The sequence below is a fragment of the Perissodus microlepis genome, chromosome 18 (assembly GCF_051167445.1).
Source record: "Perissodus microlepis isolate ML-2025 ecotype Zambia chromosome 18, ASM5116744v1, whole genome shotgun sequence".
Classification (NCBI taxonomy): domain Eukaryota; kingdom Metazoa; phylum Chordata; class Actinopteri; order Cichliformes; family Cichlidae; genus Perissodus; species Perissodus microlepis.
In genome coordinates, this window is record NC_140478.1 from 2,597,885 (window position 1) to 2,620,817 (window position 22,933).

The 22,933-nt window shown below is 41.2% G+C and overlaps 1 protein-coding gene across 1 annotated transcript; it reads right to left on the reverse strand.

Moving 5' to 3' along the window:
• Positions 1-1,148: 1,148 nt before the first annotated feature.
• Positions 1,149-13,227, reverse strand: cnpy1 (canopy FGF signaling regulator 1). Its single transcript, XM_084913110.1, has 6 exons — positions 12,847-13,227; positions 12,162-12,264; positions 11,167-11,282; positions 3,438-3,650; positions 1,637-1,736; positions 1,149-1,322 (listed from the first exon to the last, which is right to left on the reverse strand). Exons 2-6 carry the CDS (start codon positions 12,253-12,255, stop codon positions 1,282-1,284), a joined length of 564 nt encoding a protein of 187 aa, XP_084769236.1. The 5' UTR covers positions 12,256-12,264; positions 12,847-13,227; the 3' UTR covers positions 1,149-1,281.
• Between the last annotated feature and the right edge of the window lie 9,706 nt (positions 13,228-22,933).

A 22,933-nucleotide genomic window follows, 5' to 3' on the forward strand; every position in this document is an offset into this window, starting at 1 on the left:
TAATAAAAGGAGTACAAATAGAAATGCATAATGTATCGCCAACTGCTGCACCTGTGGGGAAAATAACCATACAGTACCTGCAACACAAAAATTTGAAAATGGACATAAATCAACAATCTTGTTGTGGGGTGTGTGAGGGACAGACAGACAGACCCCTGCTGCCAGACCTCTGTAGTCCCAGAGACGACCTGCATCCACCTGCAAGGCATACAGGGAAAGGAGACTATAGCCAAGCACTCACACCAACTAATGGAATTGATCAGTGGGGACCAGAGAGGAACAAATTCATCCAGTAGGTTTTTTGAGGAGGCAGACAAGTACATTTTTATTTTAATACATCAACAGTTTTTTGATTTCAAGTTCATGAGGATAGTTTTCTTAGCGATGCATAATGAAGTAAAGTCACACCTTTTCAAAAATATTATATACCCATTCCCTGAAGACCCAAACCCCAGTGCTCAGGAGAGGCGCAGGTCACACTTAACGACAGCCCAGTAATGCATTATATATAATAACCATCAGCACTTGTTCAGTCTCCTTTTTATTGCGAACCCAACCAAGCTACAGAATCGGCACAAAGCAGCGTCAGTATAACGCACTCTCTGGTTCCCCTGCATGCGGCCGCCTTTAGCATATCAATGCAAAGTTTTCAACCAATCAGCTGCTAAGTCTGATCCAATCAGATAACAGATGCTTGAGTTGTGGCTCGGGACTGTACACCTGCTAGTCTTTGTGAAAAGATACAGCAATTTGAAAGCTGCATGTTCACACTGACACAATACATTTAGCTTCTGTGAACATTTGGAGTCAGCACTATCATCCAGCCGTCTACAATTCCACACTAACAGATTTATCTCCCATGGATGTTTATGGTGTGTGCAAAGGAAGAAAATAATGTGTATTTTTTTCTATAAAAAAACAAAGAAATCCAAATGTTTTTCCTGGACTTGGTGATAAAGCCAGACTGTGACAGAGAGCAGAAAAGAGTTTTTCCAGATAAACTGATCAGCTGACTAACTGTGGAGACCACTATCTTAACTTTTTTCAAGCAGCTCAAATGTGGAACTGGCACCAACAAACAGTTACTGTAGGTCTGGTTAAGATCCTGTGGTGTGAGCAGCATGCAGAGACAAAAATGAACACTGTGCTTTCTCAACATTTGGTTTTTATTTATTTAAAATAGTCTCAGTTGTTTGTCAAACATTTTTTATCAAAACCTTTTTCTCAGAAATGTGTGTCAAAGCTGGTCTCTCCTCGCTGCACCGAAAATCCAGCGTGATGCTACAATTCCTCGTTAGCACGGCTGCTGTCTTCACAGAAGTCTGAAAGGAAAAGCATGAAGACAAACACATCAGTGTTTATGTTCCACAACCCGAAAATGTGCCACCGTCTTAAGACACAAATAGCTAACACTGAACTACACTCAGGCTACTGCGCTGTGCTGACATTGGCCTCTGCTGTTACTGAATGCTGTGGACGCCAAACCCGAGCAGCAGAATGAAAACACACACTGACATGCTGACAGTACTAAAGACAAGCAGACTACAAGAAACAAGTATGTGCTTTAGACTGGATGTGTGTGTGTGCGTGTGCGTGTGAGCTCTGTGAGAGTGCGCGTGTGAAGCAAAGCTGCTACCTGAGACTCTGCTGCACAGCTCCTCGTGCACGTTCTCCTGCCTGTCCCGGCTCAGCACAGAGATGATTTCTTCCTCCAACTCCTCCACCAGCGTTTCACACTGAGACACCGACACAGCAAACACTGGTCAAAGTGTGCTTCGACCATACATGCGCAACACACATCTGCACACTTTGTCTCATCTTTCACACACTGTGGGCACGCCATTTGCATGTCGGCGGCCACGTTTCTCTCCGGTTTATCGAACCGCTCATCCATTTCGAAGACTCTGTGAAAGCACCCTTCCTCGCTTTTTATGAATTCGACTTCTGATCCAGCTGCTTTTTCTTTAGCGAGGAACATGGTGGTGAATAAAAAGCACAAAGATAAAAGTGGCTGTGATGCGAGTCTGAAGCTGTTTATTAGAGCAGCAGCTTTCAGTGGGAGCTGGCTCACCCAATCACACTCGTGATGCAATCCAACTTCAGAATAAACGACAAACTTTTCCCCGTGTCTGTTGTTTCATCTGTCCTATTAATTCCTTCAGACCCCTCGGTCACGTGAAGCCGCCATGGTGCGTTGTGGTGAAGCTCACAGCTGTTCAGTCTACACGTCACTAAATCCAATCATGGCTCACTGACCGGGTTTTCTGCAGTGACTGCTGATATCAAGTACTTTCTCAAATTGAAGGCAGGTGAAATGGCTGGCACAACCAACTGGCCACACTACAAACGCATGACAAATTAAAGGAAAACCCTGAATCACTGACCCCTACAGTGAAGAGCTCCGTTGGCTCCATTATGCTACAGGGGGCCATTTGTATCAAAAGAAGGGTCACTGCTATGTAGACACACTTGTTCTATGTGACACAGCGTCTTTGAACGGTTTAAAGAATATGAAAATTGATTTCGGAACAATGTCAGACATAAAAGAGTAATATACTTGTATTTATAAAGCTCTTTTCTAGTTTTACTGACATCATGCTCCACCACCACCATCAAAAACCCCCAAAAGGCAATATCTAATTCTGTTCCAACGTCTACTGCAAGAATAAATGGCGAGGAGCTCTGACGCTGTGGCAGGTCACCACGTTATTGTTCTGGGTTTTTCTTTCATTTCTCATCTAGCTCACAGATTCATGACCTTCTCTTCAAGAAGACAAAGAAAAGTCGTGTGTTTTAAACAGACTCTAAAGAAAAAAGGTGTTGGCCAAGTTTGCTATTTTTTCTGCATAGGAGCAATTATTTTAAACAACATGAAATCTACATAAAAGTATCCATGTACCAAAATGCCTAGAATAAAATACATTTGTTAATTTTGACAATGTGAGCTTAACAAACCGATTAATAATTAAATTACTAAAATAAATAAAGATATAAAAGGAATTTCAATAATAACATTACTGCAACTATCTGATTTTCTAGTCTAACATTTTGTCCCAATTGATAGATTGATGAAAATAGCAAATGTGTATTTAGATTACACATCTAAGTAACTGTATGACTACCTTGTAATGCTTCTGCTATACAAAGCGTGTTGTTTTCGATTGGACGGCGCTGGAAACCGACTGATGCAGGGTTGTCATAATCACCGCCTCCAATTTTAAATGTACATCTTCATTTATTGAACAACTTGTTTCAAAATTAGCCAGCAGCTCTGAGAATTTTCTTTGTTTTTTGATTCTTAATACATAGCAATGGATGACATTGGCCTGGAAATGCTTCCAATGCTTCTGTACATGATCCTGAACTAGGCTGCAGTTCTAACTATACTATAGTTCTACTTAAAAACAACATTGTTTTCAGTGCATGTTTCCACTCACTGCGAATTTGAGGTCATTGGACGCCTCTGGCCCATCAAACTGGAAGTTCTTAAAGTCGGGGAAGTCGTCGGTGGAAGCGCTGCTTCTGGGAGCAAACCTCCTGTACTGCTTGTGCTGGGTGATGGGATCCACATAGAGTGCATAGTCACTCATACTGTTGCACACGCCGTCCAGAAGCTCGCTGAGGTGAGTCTCCGAGCGAGCGAATGGGACCTGGCAAACCAAACCAAAGAGAGAGGAGGGAATCATCATGTTGAACTGGCATGTTCCAGCACGGCTTCTTCTTGGACCGTGTAGCCATCGTCTCATGTTTCCAATACCAGATTGCCACGTTGAAACGTCTAAGAACTCGTGCCGGATAGACCAAAACAGCACAGCTGCATCATGGCAAAAAAGAAAAGACTCTGGGTTGGCCTAGTGTTAGCTGTTTTACACCACAGGCCTCAGGGTGGGTCAGTGGGGTGACCTCTTGTTTCCGCTGTGTTTTCTCCATCAACGCTGAAATACCTCACCCTCCAACTTTGACTTTTAACCTGCATGAATACCCTCCCCAACCCTCCATCCAAACTCAGCCATGCTCTTCCACCACCCATCCCTTTCAAGACAAATCAACAGGGCGGTGGTGTCTAGACGGGTCAAGACAGGTGCTGTGCTCTGCTCCCTCCATCCCCGGAAGGATATTGGGTGACAGGGGTGACGCCCAGGGGTGAAGATGCAAGGATAGGGCACTGAAAAGGGTGAAGTAGGGGAGGGGTGGGTTTCAGTGTTTGTTATACCTCGAACTAGCAAAAAGAGGGGTTGGGATCCAGGGAAGGGTGGGGTCGTAGGAGGAGGAGATGGGAGAAGCAGAAGGCCTCAACAGAAGCCAAGTGCAGGGTAAACGGCTCATCTCCTCGGCCCCCACCCTGCCTCTGCGCTGTCTTTTGGCCCATTCAGCCCCTCCATCCTCTGACGATCAAAGGAGGAAATCTTCCTTGTTTTCTTTGGTCAAAGAGTGGCAGGACGGAGGTTGGGGGTGGGGGACAGTTTGGGTGGTGAGAGAACACAGAGGAAGAAGGGAGCGTTTTTGAGCCTCTTGCAGATGAACTGGATCTTATAATGATAGATAAATTATACTCTCTGCCTTTGTTTCTTCTTCTGTTTCTCTAACCTGCCATACTGATCACACACACACACACACACACACACACACACACACACACACACACACACACACACACACACACACACACACACACACTTTGAGATGTGATGATGTGACAAAGGACTGCTCTGCCATCTGTCTGTCATCAAATCTTTGCCTCTTCCTGCTCAGCAAACTGAAATTTTGGGTAGTAGAGCAAAACCAGCCAGTGATTCCTCTGACAATTAGAACCACCTGAGCTCTCCGACGCTGCATTAATCCTTGCAGAAGACCCTGAGCCTGACAACACTGTAGGGGTTGGTAACAGCGTGCTGAGGAAGAAGGAAGAAAGTTGGCCGGTCGACAGAAGGTGTTACAGCACAGGGCTAAAGGTTGGAAGGGCCAGGCACTAGGGGATGTAGGTCATGTAGAGCAGTGGCGATGAGGCTCGCCTATCAATCAAAACTTGCTTGTGGTGACTTTGGCATCAGTGCTGTCATTTCTTTCACTCAATGACTGAATTTTTTGTTTATTGGATTAAAACTTGGTCAATTTAATTGATGCCGGTCACACTTTTCCTAGAACCATGTTGACATATTTAAATACCTTGGTTTTTTTTCCCACCAAGCTTTTAAAAAGCTAATTTGAGAATGTGCAGTAGAAGCCACTATTTTAATGACTTTGCAGAACACATGATCTGTTTTCACAAAATCATCTTTACCTGAAGCTTGCTAGGTTAGTTTTTAATTACACTCTAATATCCATGCCGATTTGACGGAAGGCTTATAATAACAACATAAACGACAAGTAATATTTTATATTTGCATATTTCAGTTAGTCATTTCTCATCATTGTTTAAAGTCCCAGCTTCAGCAGTCAGATTAAGGTTTAGTTGGTAGGTTTGACGGCAGCCTGTATTTAGTGAGTCATTACTGGACGGCAGCTTAAGTGCTACTGAAGGCACATTCAGTACAAACAATACTCCTATATAGCATCATCTGTTGAAGCTGATGCACAAATGTAATACTTTGGAGTTTCACTTAAAAACAGTACATGTTTGACAATGCAACATTCACAGGTTTAATTAACTGATTCATTGCAGAAATAATTGATAATACATGTTCCTCTATTGTCATCATGTCAGTCATATCTTTCTTTTATATATATTATTATATGAGAATGAAACTGAATATAAAACTAAATCCTCAATCTCATCCAAACAGCATAAAAAAGAGAAGAAAAGGACTGCTCTCCCCGGCCCTACAATAAAACCATGTCAATCCATGGGCTTGGGTCTAAGTCATTATCATGCCATGCTACAAAATGGTTTGGAATTAAAGCCCTTCCTTGCCAGTTGCAGCCGTGTGAAAGGGAGCTGTCAGTCACAGTGTTGTTTGAAGAATGGGGTGGGGGGTGGTGGTTGAGGTGGTAGTGGGGTGTGACTGGTTGGCCCAGAGAATAGGCTTCTCAGGGAAGCTATCCTCCATTCAATTCCCATTGGACAGGGAGCTATTATTGCACCACTGTGGACAGGGGCCTTTCAATGTCATTGTTCTGGCCAATGAAGACCCATAAATTAACAATAATAATAATGATAATAAACAATAAAATAACAATAATAATGTCACATTGGCAGCAAGTGGAAGGAGAACCTAAAATGTATTTTTGACCTTTACATATCATTTAAATCCCAAATTTTCTAATAGCAGTCGTTGATAAAGGTCTAACGGTAATAATAGTACTTCATTATGATAGAATAGTAAAGCTAATAGTAAACAGCTGGTCATTCTGAATGGAAATGCTATGCATCTTTATATGAGCTCTAAATCATAACCCAGGGCTTCTTGATGTCAGCAGTTTGGAAGATAGTGGAGAGCAGAGTCAGCACAAGGACTGAAACACTGTTTGGTGGTAAAGCTTCTTCACTCTTGTCTGAAGTCAGGTGAGAAGACTTTCTCAACAGTACGCTAAGCTCCACAAGCGCCTTCTTTTTCTGTGGTGTAAAGGACCATATTATAGGCCAAACCGGAGATACTAGGAGAGTAAGACACGGCACTGAAGAACATAAACAAAAACTGGCAAAAGCAAAGAATATGACAGAAGCACCTTCAGTTAGTGAGTGTTTAAATCTGACGGGCAGATTGAGACTTAATATCATTTTACATCCACAAGAGGTCCCTTTTCCTCCTCGTCCCTATCATGTGTTTGTGCACACGCCGGGAAAGCTTTGGTCACATTACTTTAGCATCTAGCTAGCTCTACTGAGGAGCAAGCATAACTAGAGTTATTGTTTTAACAGCTGACAGTTGAAAACTGCAGATTTAAAGCTTCCTTGTATCATTTTACTTAATGCCAGACTGTTTTTAGCTGGACATTGGATGTGTCGCACGATATTTTGCTCAGGTTATCTGGGTACTTCATATTGTATTGAAAATAAAATCTTTTGTCTTTGAAATATTTAAATCCAGAATAAAATAATATTCTATGTATTTTAACAGAGGAGTGGAGGCATTTTACAGGCTGTTGTGTTCATGGTCAGGTAAGTTCAGTCATTCCTTAGTTTGTTACAGTGGTAAATGTGAGTATTTAAAGGCACTCAAATGGTCCTTTCTCACTGTAATTGTGCTCTCATAGTGCTTTTAAATTTAGGCCGATAATGCTGTTTATTCTCATTAGCCAGATTTAACTTAAAAAGAAAAAAAACTAGCCAGAGGTTAGAGAACTTGGTTAGAAAGTCTCGTGATGCTCCAGTTTCTGTGATTTATTTCTAAGTGATTCGTAGAAATCAGAAAGAAGTCCAGTGTATTTAACCTTCCAGCATCTGATCAGATCTGGTTTATCATATTTTATCTCTAGTGACTGCTGATTTTTGATATGCCACGATGAAATACATCAAATGCTGGCCTAGTGATGGTCTCATAAAATCCACCAAAGCCATCATGAAGACTTGAACCAGGGAAAATCTGGCTGTTTACATGTTGTGTTTTTGACCTTGTACACTGTCCAAAGTTCAAACACACATCTACGAGCACCTCTAAACAGGGTCAGCACCTCAGAAGATGGACTAGACAGGCAACCAACTTTAGACTCACTAACTTTACTGTTTCATTGTAGATGCTCTAAATTGCTATTGACCAAATTATTAATATGGGCTTGGTTGTTACTACAATAACAATTATTACTGTACAATGATTAATTTTACCTATAGTTGTAAAAGTAAGTCAGTAGAATTCAGCTGAGGGGGCAGAGTCATCCTTTTGGATGGGCCTGGGCCCCAAAGGCCGTTCACAATGCTAACGCTGCCTCTGGAGCTCACAGAAGAACATGTCCTGTCCACAGACTGATGAATGTAGCCACCACAGTGTTCCCCACTGGCTTTAGAATTCACGTTAAGGCTTCAACATTCGCCATGTTGTCGCTGTTGTTGTGTTTTTAAGAGCCAAAAGATACCATATTTATATAATAAGCAGGAGCGCCAAGTTAGCTACTAATGTTGCCAAGTTAGAAGGTGTATTATGTGCTGCACAGGTGCAACAGCGGTTGGGGTGAGGGGAGGAAGACAAAAGAGACCTGAGACATGACGAGTTGAATAATGAAATACTAGTCTCATACATCAATAACGGTGTGAAGACGGAAACTTCAAACATGCTTTTTATGCTGTTTAGCAGATCAAGTTAACGTGGAATTTTATTGGGACTGACTGACTTTTGGAAGTCCCAAAACTTGGCACTCCAACAATGGGTTCACTTTGTTGCCCTGAGGGTTGTCGCTGTTTTTTTTATGCCGTGTGCAGTAAGAGTCTCAGACATGAGACTGATATCAACCAAATCAAAAAGTAAGCAAAAAAAAAAATTTGTTTGGAAGGTAGACTATTCCTTTAAGAAACCTCCAAGGAAAAATAAAAGATCCTTGTTGGATTAAAAAAATGACTGTCACCTCACTGAGTCACATTTCTAGACCATGATATTATGTGTCATTGTGTCAGCATGCTATTGTGCATCCTCTCATTCTCAATGCATGACTTCCCACCGTTCACTATGAGATCAACCCGCTCCAACTAAGTTCAATGTCTTTGGAAGCCTTAAATGTGGCATTGTTGTGGCAGGCAGGTTTAACTTTTGTGGCACAGAGCAGCCCCATACTCTCAGGAAGTCCTACTGTGACAAGGCCAAAGAGCAGAGACTTAAAACCTGCAAATCCTCCTCACTGATGGCATCTAAGCTGTGACATCCCTCCCTCTCTGATTCACACTAGGTCAAAAGCTGCTGAAAAGAAGGGAGCCGGGAGGGCATGGGATCAAGGTTTGGCTTCTTATGTGGCTCAATAACATCTGATTGACCAGATAATACAACAGGTAGAGGAAAGTGTCAGCTCAGAGTAGAGCAGGAGCTCACTGCTGGAGGAAGCTCATTCTCCCTGCTGGGTGACTGGAATGCTGTTTTCTAACTCTAATCAGGATACATGTAAATGCTTAGAGGATAGTTTGGACTTTGTTTTGAAGAAAATTATGCAGTAAAACTTGATGACTTATGTCGTCACACAGAACATCTAATGGCTACACTGAGCTAGTAATATCAGTGTTGAAAACAGTTGTCATAAGGCAAGATCTGTGATTCTGAATTTGCCTGTAGGTGTCGACGCCTACGTGCACACACTGATTGGTGCAGTTATCGTGACAGTGATAGTCACAACAAACGCTAAAGCTCCAGAAATCAATAGTATAGCTGTAAACCTCATGATTTTCTGGCCTCTGAGCAACAGGACATGTCATAGTTCCAGGGGGTGTGACCTCATTACAGCAGGACAATAGCCTGGATCAATCTTCTGTGCTCACACAGTGTCATGCACACAGCCACAGTAACAACAAAGATCAATCGACTCCTCCACGAAAAGACCGCATCTGTTAATCACAGCATCTATGTAGAAATGGCTCCTTGTACCCCGATTGCACTGTTAAAATGTACATGATGTTCAGTCAGTCTTTAAAAAAAATCAAAGGCAAATAAGAGCCTCGGGTCAGATGGGATTACAGGAAGACTGCTGAAGAATGCAAAACAACTTGGTCATGTGTTTTATGACACATTTATCATGTCTTCTGTGCAGAAATGAGTCCCTAAACTGTGGAAGTAGTCTCTTGTGTTCCCTATGGCTAAATGCAGTATACCCAAACAGTTTAATACACTCAAACCAGCAGCTCTGATTTCACTGGCTAAACAGGAAGGAGAATTGGACTAGGCGGGGTGATCGAGATGGAAAGGATGTGCAGCAGCTTAGAGTACTTAACGTGGAGATGTGCTAGCAAGTGCAGAGAGTTTGGTGAGAGTGTGTTGAGAGTTAACTGATCTCTCTGAGGTAACTTCAGCAACTACCAAACCATCAACGTGTCTTTAGGACCCATTCCTACAAAACTGTTCAAAGAAGTCCAACTATTTATTTATGCTTTAATTTCTATTTTAATCAACCCTCTCTATTAATGGGCAATGTACCACAGACCTTCTAGCTCGCAGTAATTAAACTGCTACTTGAAAAGCCATCAGTTAAACCAAGGGGCCTTAGTCTAAGGAGCTTGGAAAGAAAAGCGTTTGGACTTACTTAAGTTACTTCCTAACTTAAGTAACTTAAAAAAGTCCAGACGCTTTTCTTTCCAAGCTCCTTAGACTACGATGACCTGGATGACCGAGAACCTTCACAGACAAGGGGTCTTAGCTAATTATAGACCAATCACCAGCCTTCCTTTTATCCCAAGATTTCCCGAGATTTCTTGATGCTTACTCTGAACTGCATTGCCTTGGCCTCCAGTAACACTGTGAGGAACCTTAGAGTTTTTTAAACAAATGTGTAGGAAATTCAAAACATTTTGTCTTAGAGTGATGCTAAAAACCTAGTTTATGCATCTATTCTAGGGTGGACTATTGTAACTCATTGTTATCAGGCTGTCCTAAAAACTCCTTGAAAAGCCTTCAGTTGATCCAAAATGCTACACTTAGAGCTGGAAAACGTCATTCCTAGAAAAAGAAAGCAAATTTCACCCGTAATGGCTTCCCTTCATTGGCCTGTTAAACCCAGAACTTTAAAATCCTTTTCGCATACAAGGTCTTGAATAATGAAGAAGAGAGAGGTTCATAGGATATTTAGAAATAGAATGGAAGGCAGAGGCAGACCCCTCTTTGGTGGATTCAGGAGACAGACACTGATTAAGCTTCAAACTTTAACTTTTTAAGAATATAGTCAGGGATGGATCAGGTGACCCAGAGTCCTCCCTTAGTTATGCTGCAATAGACCTAGGCTGCTGAGGGCCTGCCATGATGCACTGTGATTCACCTGCACTCATTGTGTGTTTACACACCACTCTGTATTTAATCATTAGTTGTTACTGGTTTCTGCATCTTTTAAACAGTGTATCTTTGTCCTGTCGTCCCCCATCAACCCCAATCAGTCACGACAGATGGCTGCCCCTCCCTGAGCCTGGTTCTCCTGGAGGTTTCTTCCTGTTAAAACTTTGATCCTCCTTCCCACTTTTTACTCATAGGGGGGTCACCGATGAGGAAGCATCTGTTGGGGCTTTGGCAAGTGAGTGGTGTGTGTGTAAACACTGGCGTAAAGTACCTTTTTGTCTTTCATGGTTCCATCAGGGTTGAGTCTAAAGCTGCCGACATTGATGGTTTTCTTTGGGTCCACCTGACTGATTGAGTGGTTCAGTTCATCCACGATTGCCTTGCATGCTGGGAAACAGAGGTAAACCTCAGTGATGGAAACAATACAAGCAACAGCTCACAGCCTGGAATTTAGTGAACATCAGTACGTAAGTAACATGAAAAATCATCCAGAATTCAGTCTCATACTGATGTTTGTGGAAGTGCTACAAGGTCAAAATGCTATGGATGGGAATTGATTCCCGATTTGATTCCCTTATCGATTATCACTGGCTCCACCAGCATCTCTAAGCAGCATATCAACAACATTACATTCATGCAAATTAATTACATGCTGTGGGTCATATGTTTGTGCATGTTGTAAGTATTTCTCCTCGTTTTTGCGTTTATGCATTTATTGTGCACAACACACTGTGCAAGATAAGAAAGACGGGACAGGAGACGAAGAAGAGAGGTTAGATTAAAAGATGAGGATTGATGAGGTTTTTAAATCAGATATTGGGTCTGTACATGTGGAATCGCATCGTCCCTTTTCTTTAGATTCAAGCTGAGTATAATACGAATTTTTAAAAAAGTTTTACAGTTTGTATTCCCATCTACTGATATTATTTTATCATGTAAATATTGCATGAGGTTCAGTTAGCTTTGCAGGAAAATAGAAATATCCTCCAAAGAGCTACTTTTTACTTTATTACTTTGAGTACATTTCTGAGCCTGTAGTTTTTATGTTTACTTTAGTAAAGAAGTTGAATCAGCACTTCAACTTTACTGAAGTATTTTTTAACAGTAGTATTTGTACTTGTACTTAAGCACAGAATGTCTGTACTTTTGCCAACTCTGGAGTTACTTGGTGAGATGCTTTTGCATTGCAGTTCAGTTGTGGTTTTCCTTTAAATAGCATCAATATTCTTTGAGACAGAAAGCTTCTGTCAGATCTGCATGACTTACCAGAACAGTAGAGCACCTTGTCCCTCTTCCCCTGGCTGCTGCCAGTAAAGACAGAGAGCACCATCACCATCATCTGAATAACCCATGCAGTCATCTTGATAGCCTAATAGTACAGAAAGGCATATACAGTAAAAACTAAAATCAAATTTCAGTATACTACACCTAAGTAACAGAGTCTTAAAGTGTGAAGACATTTCAAAAAACACAACATATTGTGTATTTAAAAAAAAACCCAAACCACATACAATTTAATATGCAAATCATATTTTCAGTAAGTTTAGTGTGCTTATACATTACTGAAGTGCTATTTTACCTCCACATGTACACAACTGAAACTGAGACCTGAAACCTTAAAGAGGGGAGCACTTTGGGAACTTTACGGAGGAATCAACAAGTGCTTTTCCTAAAACGTTACCTGTAGTTTTTGCAGTACAAAGCCCCCGAATGGTCACTTGCGGAAAAGGCAAGCATAAATCCGATCAAACTGTACTTAAAACGAACTATTTATGGACTTAGCGAATGCCGAATTGTAGGCTCATACAAGTAAAATATTAACAATATTTTCAACGCGTTCTCACCGCTGGGATTTTGATCGCCATACGAGACTTGTCTAAAGATTTCACTTTTGTTTACGAGGTACGGTCCACGTCGGGGTTAGTGAGGGAGCGCTGGTAGCTTGTCTTACCTTGCGAGGAAAGCGAGCTATAGCAGCTAACAGCGGACGTGGAGCCGGCTGGACTCGGTGCAGCAGCGCTATTACTACAATAATGACATGTCCTCAGCTCATTTGTCTGTACATGCCTATCTCTGCTTCACTTACTGACAGGTAACGGCACTGACACATACAGTACAACAGTTAGCTTTCCGGGTGTGCCTTTCAAAGTAAAAGGGCATTGCCCTAAAAATATTCTATATTTAACTATTGTACGGGAATTGCGGTAGTAAAGTTCACACACAAAATAATAATAATAAAAAATAAGTCAGAATCTTTATCTCAAAATAATTATTCAGTATATCTTTATCATAACAGAAATCATGCGTCAATCTTAAAAGCACACTCGGCCTACTTCTCTTAGTACACCTAGTTCCGGCTCGCTTGTCGTCTTGACGTGCTCGGCTCTGGTGTAGCCACGTTCAGTCGGGCATAGAGGTGGACAGCCAATCATATTTCAAACTCAAAGAGCATGGACCAATCAAACGGACGCAGCGTCTACAGGCGCTGACTCCTGGACGCTTTGGTAGAATGTGGAAATCGGACTTCAGTGTGCTGCTGACTTTAGACCAAACATGGTGACTTGTGAATTCATACAAAAATAAATAAACAGTACTGCAATAAATTCAACTGCATTCATTTACGCCAAACATAAACCATCTCCTGTTACAGTCAGTTAAAACTAAATATAATTTAAATAGAATATATTCAACTGTTCAGAAGATATTTACGCGCATGTGACTTTCGGGCTTTCGACTGCAGTGCTATAGAAAATATACCACCACAGTGATATGCTGTGGCCGTAAATACTAATGGATCTGACTGAAGAGCTCCTTCTCCTTCTCTAAACATAACAGCTCAGCTCCATGCTGAGGTTAATCAAGCAACGCATTGTAATTCACTTCCCACCTGTGCATGCGTGAGAGAGCGAGACTAAGAGCCAGGTGGTGTCTTTACGGGGGGATCTGACCTGGTTTTCCTGCTGCTAATTGAATCTTATCTTTAACATCAAAGTCTCGATTGGACAGGTAGATGTAAATGTTCACAATACAGTATGGCGTGCAGTGGTGATTAAAAGCTGTCTGCCATTGCTAAAAAGGTAAAATATAGTCAAGATATTTGTCAGTGTGCTGCTTAGTGTGCTTGCAGAGGCATCGTGTTCTCAGACTGTACAGCCGTACATCTTCATGTTTTAATTTTTAATGTTTAAATGCCGAAAAGATGCTTCAAATAATGTTCCTGCAAGGTTAAAAGTTTAGCACTAGAGGTCCCAAATGTGTCATTTTGACTCCTTTGGCATTTTAACATTAGCAAGCAGTAACTTTTACATATAGGCAAGGAGAAACAACAGCACTGTTTAAGAAGAAAGGACAAAGATCGCTTTTTAGTACATTTTAATTAATTGGGTTTTTTTTGTGTGTGTTTTCAAGGCGAGCACTGCTTGCCTTTCTTCTCCATCATTGCATTTTAAAGTATCTAACTGTGAAATGGAAACGCCATAACTTTAAATTCCATTACTTTTCCTGAAATGAGTTTATCAATAGTGAGCTTTGGGGTGTGTGGCATAAAGAGAAAGATATACAAACCTTTACACCTTGAACCTCCAAAGGAGTTATTATGACACCACAGAACTGTAAAACAACACTCTAGTTACCTAGCAACATGTTATTTACATGTTTTGGCTGCTGTGTGTGTGTGTGTGTTTCAACGATAATTTCTCTATAACAATATTTTATAAAATTGCATACAATAAGTGATTTTTCTCATGTAAGCACAGGCTTAGCTGCATTGCATATGAAAAAGTTGAAGTAATCCTCTGGCATGAAGTTCACACTCCCCGTATGTCCTCTTAAAGATGGTCATGCCTCCTCTTCTTCAGTCTCTCTTGAGGTCATTGAGCTTGAGACATAAGGTGTTTTTTGCCAACAGGTCTTCAATACACACCATTGAAGTCATGATTCTTGCATCTTATCTGCAACTGCGAGCCTTTAGACACCAGAATGACTGCAGGTGTCCATAAGTTACGTTTGCGTTACTTCCACATCTACCTAGCAGTACAGAAGATGAGCGAGGATAAAGGCAATAAGATGTTGTGGCAGGTAATTTTAAATGCAACATACAAACAACATACTCAACAAACATCAGCAAACAAACAAAGTGTTTGTGTGCAGTCGGTCTCACGGTGTGTTGCTGGCTAAAGGTCCAGTTGCTGTATTTCACAGGGAGAGAAAAGAAAGAGAATTAACTTCACTCAGAGATGGAGAAAGATCAGAAAAACAGGACAGGAGACGAACAACAGAGGTTAGATTTAAAGGTAAGAACTGAGGTAGACTTACTGTGTTATTTATTTATTTCATGCAACATTAATTCATTTTAAAGGTTGCATGAAAATACTCTGATAAACAGGATCATTTGCTGTACTGTGTTGGATTTAAAGTGTGTGTGACTGGTTTCAGCAGCTGTGGTTTCATGGTCAGAGTTAGCTTAAATGAAGTGTTGCAGAGATTAATTTAAAGTTAAGCTGATGATACTGAGATTCATTTACTGAATTCCACCTTCATAACAACTTTATAGAAAAAAAAGGACAACTCATCAAACATCAGCTGACATCTGGTTGAATCCAGTTGTTGACTTCGGTTGTGTATATCCACAAAGAGGTTAGCTCAAGGGTCAAGGTTCTTTATTCGTCATATGCATAGTTACACAAGTATAACACACAGTGAAATGTAACCTGACACGCTCGTCAACTTGTGCAAAAACTAAAAAGGTGCATAGTCGGAGCGGAGCGGTCAGGAAGGCGTCTGGACGTGGCCGCGCCATCTTAAAATCGCCATCTTAAAGTAGCTGAATCGCAGCCTGTATACTAGGAAAATCTACAATAGAAATTATTGTGAGTTGTGATTCTTTTCTCTACACTGAGCCATTACAAGTGAGGGATCCTCCACCTGCTGAAACCCACTTTAACCTCTTCCCTACTCATTTTCCTCTTTAGTGCAAAGTCACCCTCTGCAGTGTAGGCAAAATAGAGCTACTGCTTTTGTTTTTTTTAAATTTTCCTTCTGTTTCTCTGCTCATGGTCTACTTTACAGATTCAAGTTGAGAGACTGAAATAAAGTTTGTATTTCCATCTACTAACATTATTTTATTATTACCTTAATATAGGACAAAGTTCAGTTAGCTTTGCCGGTAGAAACATTTTCCAAAGAGTTATTTTTTACTTTTACTCAAGTAAAGAAGTTGAATCAGTACTGTACTTTTTACTGGAGTATTTTTAACACTAGTATCTGTACTTCTACTTAAGTACAGATATTCTGTACATTTGCCACCTCTGGCCATCACTGGAAATGATGGAACCAAGTATTTGAACACTTATTCAGGGTTAAACCATTGACAACCATTGCCCCATCTGCCTGTGGCTCCCACTGCATGTCTTTAAATTTAGCTGCATGGCATTCACATCCAGCCAATCCTTCCACTGTTGTGTGTGATGTTGAAGGCTGGATTTAAAGCCATGGATTTGACCAATTATTAGGAGACCTAGAGAGAGAGACTCAGAGATAAAGAAGAAGGGTCATACTAATGCACAAAATGGCACACAGAAGAAATACTAAACTGTAATGAATATGGCCAGGGCCATAATGGGTATACAGCAGGTTCCAGGGAAGCTAAAAATCAGCTGTTGCTTTGTCTATATAGAGGAAAAAGAGCTTTGGTAGGTTTGATCCCAACACTGACATTGAAAAGCAGCAAAGTTACTGCTGGGCATTGTACAGTCTAGTTACATTGTGGCAGAGCAATTAGACACATTGGACATGTCATGTGTCCCAAAAGCATGCCAGATGAGCCTGGTGAGACTTTTTCATATACCAGAAATTCTATAAGAGCGGGCTTGTTTTTCCTGCCGGGGTCTTTCCAAATGCAGCTGGGCTCTATGGATGCTGTCAGTCATCCTACACCTTTTGCCAAATCGGCATTGATTGGGAGAGATGGTGGCTCATTTGAAGATCATTGTGGGCTAACACAGAAGCTGATTGGCTGATAATTTGCACACTCCTTGTAGTCCTGGCCATCCAAACCCAAGATGCATCATCATAATCACTGATAATGTGATTGAACAAGCTGGCAGAGGTGTAAGGGGTGACCATGGTGGTGTAGTGGTTAACACTGTTGCCTCACAGCAAGGAGGCTCTGGGTTTCACCATTTGGGTGGGGTCTTTCTGTTTGGTTCTCTCTAGCTAAAAAAAACCCAAAACAAAAGAAAACAAAACAAAAAAAGCCAACAACCAGGCACGTTATGCCTCTGTAACACCTAAATCACTGAGTTAATTTACACTCAGTCTTCTCTTTTGCATATCTATCAGTTCATGGTGTATGGCTTTGTCCCAGAGGAGGGAATGGTGAGGGGAAGCAGGACCATTACAAGGGACTACCTTGATTATCTCCTACAGGGAGTGCATTTCACTGCATAACAAAGTTTGTGCTGTCAATTTGTTCAGCCTCAGTTCATTCACTGCCCCAGCTATGTTTTCTTGTTTTCAGTGCTAAACAAAAAAAGTCAGAGGATAGATACGTATGTACATCGAATATTTGTTTCTACAAATCAAGTGCACGCAGCTAGTCGGGAGCAACCTTAATTATCAATTATCAGCGCAGTCCAGGCTGGATTGAGTGAAAATTTATTTTTCATTATTTTATCAGCGTCATAATTAAGTTTTGGGATAGGATTGTTAACATTTGCAGCTATTACTCTGATGATGATTCACTGGGCTTCTGTTAAAAAACACCTTAGCAAGAGTTATTTCAGCAAGTGCTTTAAAAAAGATTTGCAATCAGTGCAGACAGACCCACAGTTCTCTTTGTCTCTTAGTAAATCACTCTCAGTGGTTCCAGGTTTTCTGCACAGAGAAGAACAAACAGATAAGCTGAGATTCAGAAATGGAGCAAAAGGCGTGGTTAACACACGCACACACGCGCGCACACACATGCTTGTACACCTGTATGTAAAATGTGCTCTGGTGTTATCACCTTTCAATCCGGTCGTTAAGTCTGACGTCACTAACCGTGTCTGGGCCTAAACTCCGCTGCAGGTCCATATATCAAACGATCACTATGGCATTACTGAGAGTTGAAAAACTGTCTAAAGTCTTTCATCTTTAATAAAATGATCAGCGTTCTGCTCTACCAGGTGTAACAATTGAGTTTAACATCCAGGCATCCATGAAAACGGAATTTATGACATTTAACGGAGTTAGAAGTTAGCAGGAAGTTAGCTCGCTAGCTTCTATCTAAATACAATATAGCATGTCCTGACTGCGGGGTTTTGGAAACAAATTGAAACGTACAGCTCTGTTATCACTTCCAACATAAATGAAGACAGAAAACTAAACAGCAGTGACGTTTGTAGGGTTACTGAAGTTGGGCTAGCTGGTTTAAAATGATGTGCTACGTGACCGCTAGCGACACAGCTATGTTAGCATAATATAAACAAGCTAACTTTTTTTCCACTCGATAAAAGTTAACGTGAGTGTTCTCGGTGGTCAGGAACAAATGTAATCGCATGGCAGGATGCTGTAAAAGGACCAAACTTCAGCCAGGAGAACAACTGAGATAATCCATCCACAATACAGGTTAGTCATTCATATACTGCTGCATGGGCTGGGCTGTAGTTACAGCGTAAGGGTTTAAAAACTGAGCTTAAATAAATGATTAGCGGTAATAAAAGCCGAGGGAGGTCAACAGTGATCACTGACTGTTTTAGGAGCTTTTTGAGATTAAATAGAAGAAAATACAAAACATTAAACATGTTAACAACACAAAAGCCATATTAAACGCAGACTACTTTAGGCCCGGAAGTAGGATTGGTCACGTCATCACTTAACGACCGGATAGAGTGGAGCTCATAACTCTCATATTGACTATGTGCACGAGACAATGCTAACTTCCTGGTTTGAGACCGGATGTGGGGTTGTGCATTTCCGGTAGCTTTACTTTGCGGTCAATCGCTACTGCGAAGATATACTCCAAAATCATGTCCAAAACTCGAAAACGGAAAGATTGCGTTAAGTTACAAAGAGCAGAAGGTGGGAACACTCACCGCTGTTGTGTCATAAAAAATCGAATGATCAATTTTGACGTTTAAAGCGTTTAGATCGATCAGTTGTTTACATCACTCAACACAAGCAGAACTGCATTACTGCATGCAGAAGACACATCGTCCACATTCAGAAGCACATCTCTGTATAATGACTGGTCTCATGATTTAAACAGGCAAATGTTCAGCATTCAAACTACAGGTGAACAATAGTCAAACCAGATGTTTCCCCGTTATGTCAATATCAGCTAGTCAAGTACACACCTACACAGCATGTTAACAAACCGTGAAAAAAGCCACACAAAAAATGAATGATTGCTGGTAATGGTTTCTATACATTAGTATGTACGAAGGGTATGTTGTGACTTACCTTCAAAATTACAGCGGTCCCTTGCTATAACGCGGTTCACCTTTCACCTCGCTGTTTCGCGGATTTTTTAGTGCAAGTTTGCATGCTTATTTTTACGTCACATTGTGTCCTGCGTCCTGATCGCTGCAGACGATCTCCTCCGTGACGTCTCTCCTGTACAGTACAGAATCGCTGCATCGATCGCTAGCAGTGTGACTCTGAAGTGCAGTGCTGTATGTCCACAAAACGTTTTGCACCGTCAAAAAATAAAATTGGCTTCTTGATTTCACCTATCGCTGGTTATTTTTAGAACATAACACCCGCGATAAACGATGGACAGCTGAGAAATATAACATTTGAATCCCTTTTTTCTTTTGCTCTGAGGCGCAGGGGAAAAAATATCGACAAGTCGATGAACATCATTTACAGATATATTGGGTAAATGCCCAAGACATCTATAGAAATGTAAATCGCCGCTTCATTCATTCATTTGCTTAACTTGTTTTGGACCGTAAACAGGGCGCGAATAGGACACCGGAAACAAAGCTCCCCACAGGAGTTTCCGCACCGGAAGTAGCATATGCTAACGTGCACATAGTCAATTGCAGAAAATTATTTTTTTCATGTCTGCACCATGCCTTTATAAAGTCAGATATTAAACCTGTTAAATAGTTGGTGTGTGTGTTTTAGTGTAGTTTTATTTTTCTGCAGCATAATTATTTTGGGGTTTGCACTTTGCCACTAAAACAGTTTTATGTGTTGTGAGGTGTTTTGAGAGTGTTTTCGTGCTTCTTATGCTAAATAAATTCTTCTTAAAAGAAAAAAAGAATTTAAACACCTGTCATTGTCGTGAACCAACAGAATAATGAATCCACTCGTGAGACAGTGAGGAAAGGTTTAGCAGTTAATTTGGTTTTGTTGTGAATTTTCATATACTGAGGTAATCTGAGATGGAATGACAGAATTATTTATTGACAGGATCTCAAACAAGCCACCAAAACTTGGAGATAAGTTTTTGGATTCACTGTTGGATATTCAAGATTCAAGTTGGATATTTTTTGCTGACAACAAGACTTTCTGACCAGGGATGTTTCTATGCGCTGGAAGGCAATGTCAGTCTGCGCGCTGTTTATTCTGCGATTCTTTAGCAAAGTGGCCAAGTGGCTCTCCAGACTCTCTGGCAGCAACAGAGGTGATGGTGGATGGATGGGACATTTAACTTGGCCTCCTTAGACGGAAAGAGGAAAGGTTGGTATCCCAAGCTCACCTCAAAGGGAGACAGGTCTGTGGCAGCAGACCTTAGGGTGTTGTGGTCCACACTAGGTGGGAGCTTAGGTGGTTCCGTTGGAGGACGCTACACAATGCAGAGCTGCCTGTAGCTCCTGGTTGAGCCTCTTTGTCTGGTCATTACTATAAGGGTGAAAACCTTATGACAGGCTGACCTGAGCGCAGAATTTCTTCCAGACTCTAAACGTGAATTGCAGACCTCAGTCCAAAATATGGAATACCACGAAGACAGAAAACATGCTCAGTGAGGAGCTGAGCCAAATCCAAGGCAGTGGAAGGCACAATCTAAAGTTTATGGCTTACCCTGATAAACTCTGATTTACTGAAAGGATTATTGACCTCCTCATTATGCATAATCAGATGATAGAGTGACATAATAATTGTTTTGCCACTCTTTTGTGATTTGTGATTATAGGCAGGGCAGTGAATCCATTGCAGATGAAAAAGAGCTCTTTTTTTTTATTAGCACAGATAATAAAAAACATGTACTTCAAATGCAGCTTCAGAGTAACTGTGCATAAGAGATTTGTGATGTTTTTGTCATGAAGGGTAAGTCAAGAGGTGGTGAAGTATAGATTCAGTTCAATTATATATTATATGTATAAAATAATATAATTACATTACACAAGTTACTCTGTGGACATACTCCGACCAGAGTCGTTGAGTAAGTCAGAGTTGTGTCAGCAGGGGTTCAGAATTTGGGTTGTCACATGATACACGGCGACTACAAATAATTAGCTTACCAGCAAATTTAAATCAACTTCCAGGGAGACAGACTGTCAATTTTTGGTAATTAATTATCTATAAATGCACTGATTTACAATATTTACATAAAACATACAATTGTGTATGTGGTTCAATCAATATATATGCATTTTAATAGTAACATCGTCAAGGATTAGTCTGAACAGTTACTGTTACTCACAGGGTTAACCGTTTGGGCTGTTAGCTCAATGGTTTTGGTTGTTGGTTAAAACTGTTTTCAGAATCAGAATCAGAAAGACTTTATGTATGCCTTTCGGTAGTTTTGGCTAACATTGTTTATTGCACTCATCTTTTTAATACAATTTCTAAACTTGTATGCCAGTCAAGCTCAGTCACATCTTTTATCATATTTATAGATTATGGAGAAGTGAAAGGGACTGAAAGCTTAAGAATTCATATTTCAGTTACAAGTTTCTTGACGTAATTATAGTTTCATTAAACAGAGTACAACAGCACAGTTATGTTTTTTGTAAATCAAAAACACTTGATTTAAATAACTGTGTTTACGATGACTAACCCCTTGATAAAGTATACATAAATACATAAATTGCCCTGATCGCCCGACTGAGGCCACGGAGCCATCCAGCCGAACTTACCCCCAGGCCGGTGTGCAAGACCACAGCGCACCAGCCTCTGGTGGAAGCAAGGCTGGTCTAGGCAGCACGCTGACCTCGGGCTTGGCAGGTCCCTTGCACACCCCGACCTCCGCTATATCTGTTTCAAGCTGGCGAGTCATGATTGCGGATGCTGCTCAGGTGCGTCCGCTTCCCCCACAGCCGTGCCGCAGACCACGGCCTGCCACAATAATGTTTCCACCTCCATGTTTGACGGTGGGCATGATGTTCTTGGCAGCATTCCTCCTCCAAACACTACAAGTAGATGCCAAAGAGCTCGATTTTGGTATCATCTGACTACAACGCTTTCACCCCGTCCTCCTCTGAATCATTGAGATGTTCCGTGGCAAACTTCAAATGGACCTGTACATGTGCTTTCTGTGCCGGGGGATCTTGCGGGCAGTGCAGGATCCCAGTCCTTCACGTAGTGTGTTACCAACTGTTTCCTTGGTGACTATTGTCCCAGCTGCCTTGAGATCACTGACAAGTTCCTCCTGAGTACTTCTGGGCTGGTTCCACACCGTTCTCATTATCATTGAAACTCCACGAGGTGAGATCTTGTGTGGCGCTCCAGACCGTGGGAGATTAGCAGTTATTTTATGGTTCCTCCATTTGCGAATAATCAGACCAACTCGTCTCGCCTTCTCACCCAGCTGCTTGGAGATGGTCTTGTAGACCATTCTAGCCTTGTTTAGATCCACACTCTTGTCCCTGGCATCCTTGGAAAGCTCTTTGGTCTTGGCCATGGTGCAGAGTTTGGAATCTAGATAGAGTGGTTGCTTCTATGGACAGCTGTCTTTTATACATGTAATGAGTTGAGAAGGCTCCTGTATAAAATACACCTGGGAGAAAAATCTTGGTGATTGCAGGGGAGGAAATACTGATTTCCATCATGAAAATGCAAATTAATTTATAACTTTTTTGAAATGCGTTTTTCTGGATTTTTTTCTGTTT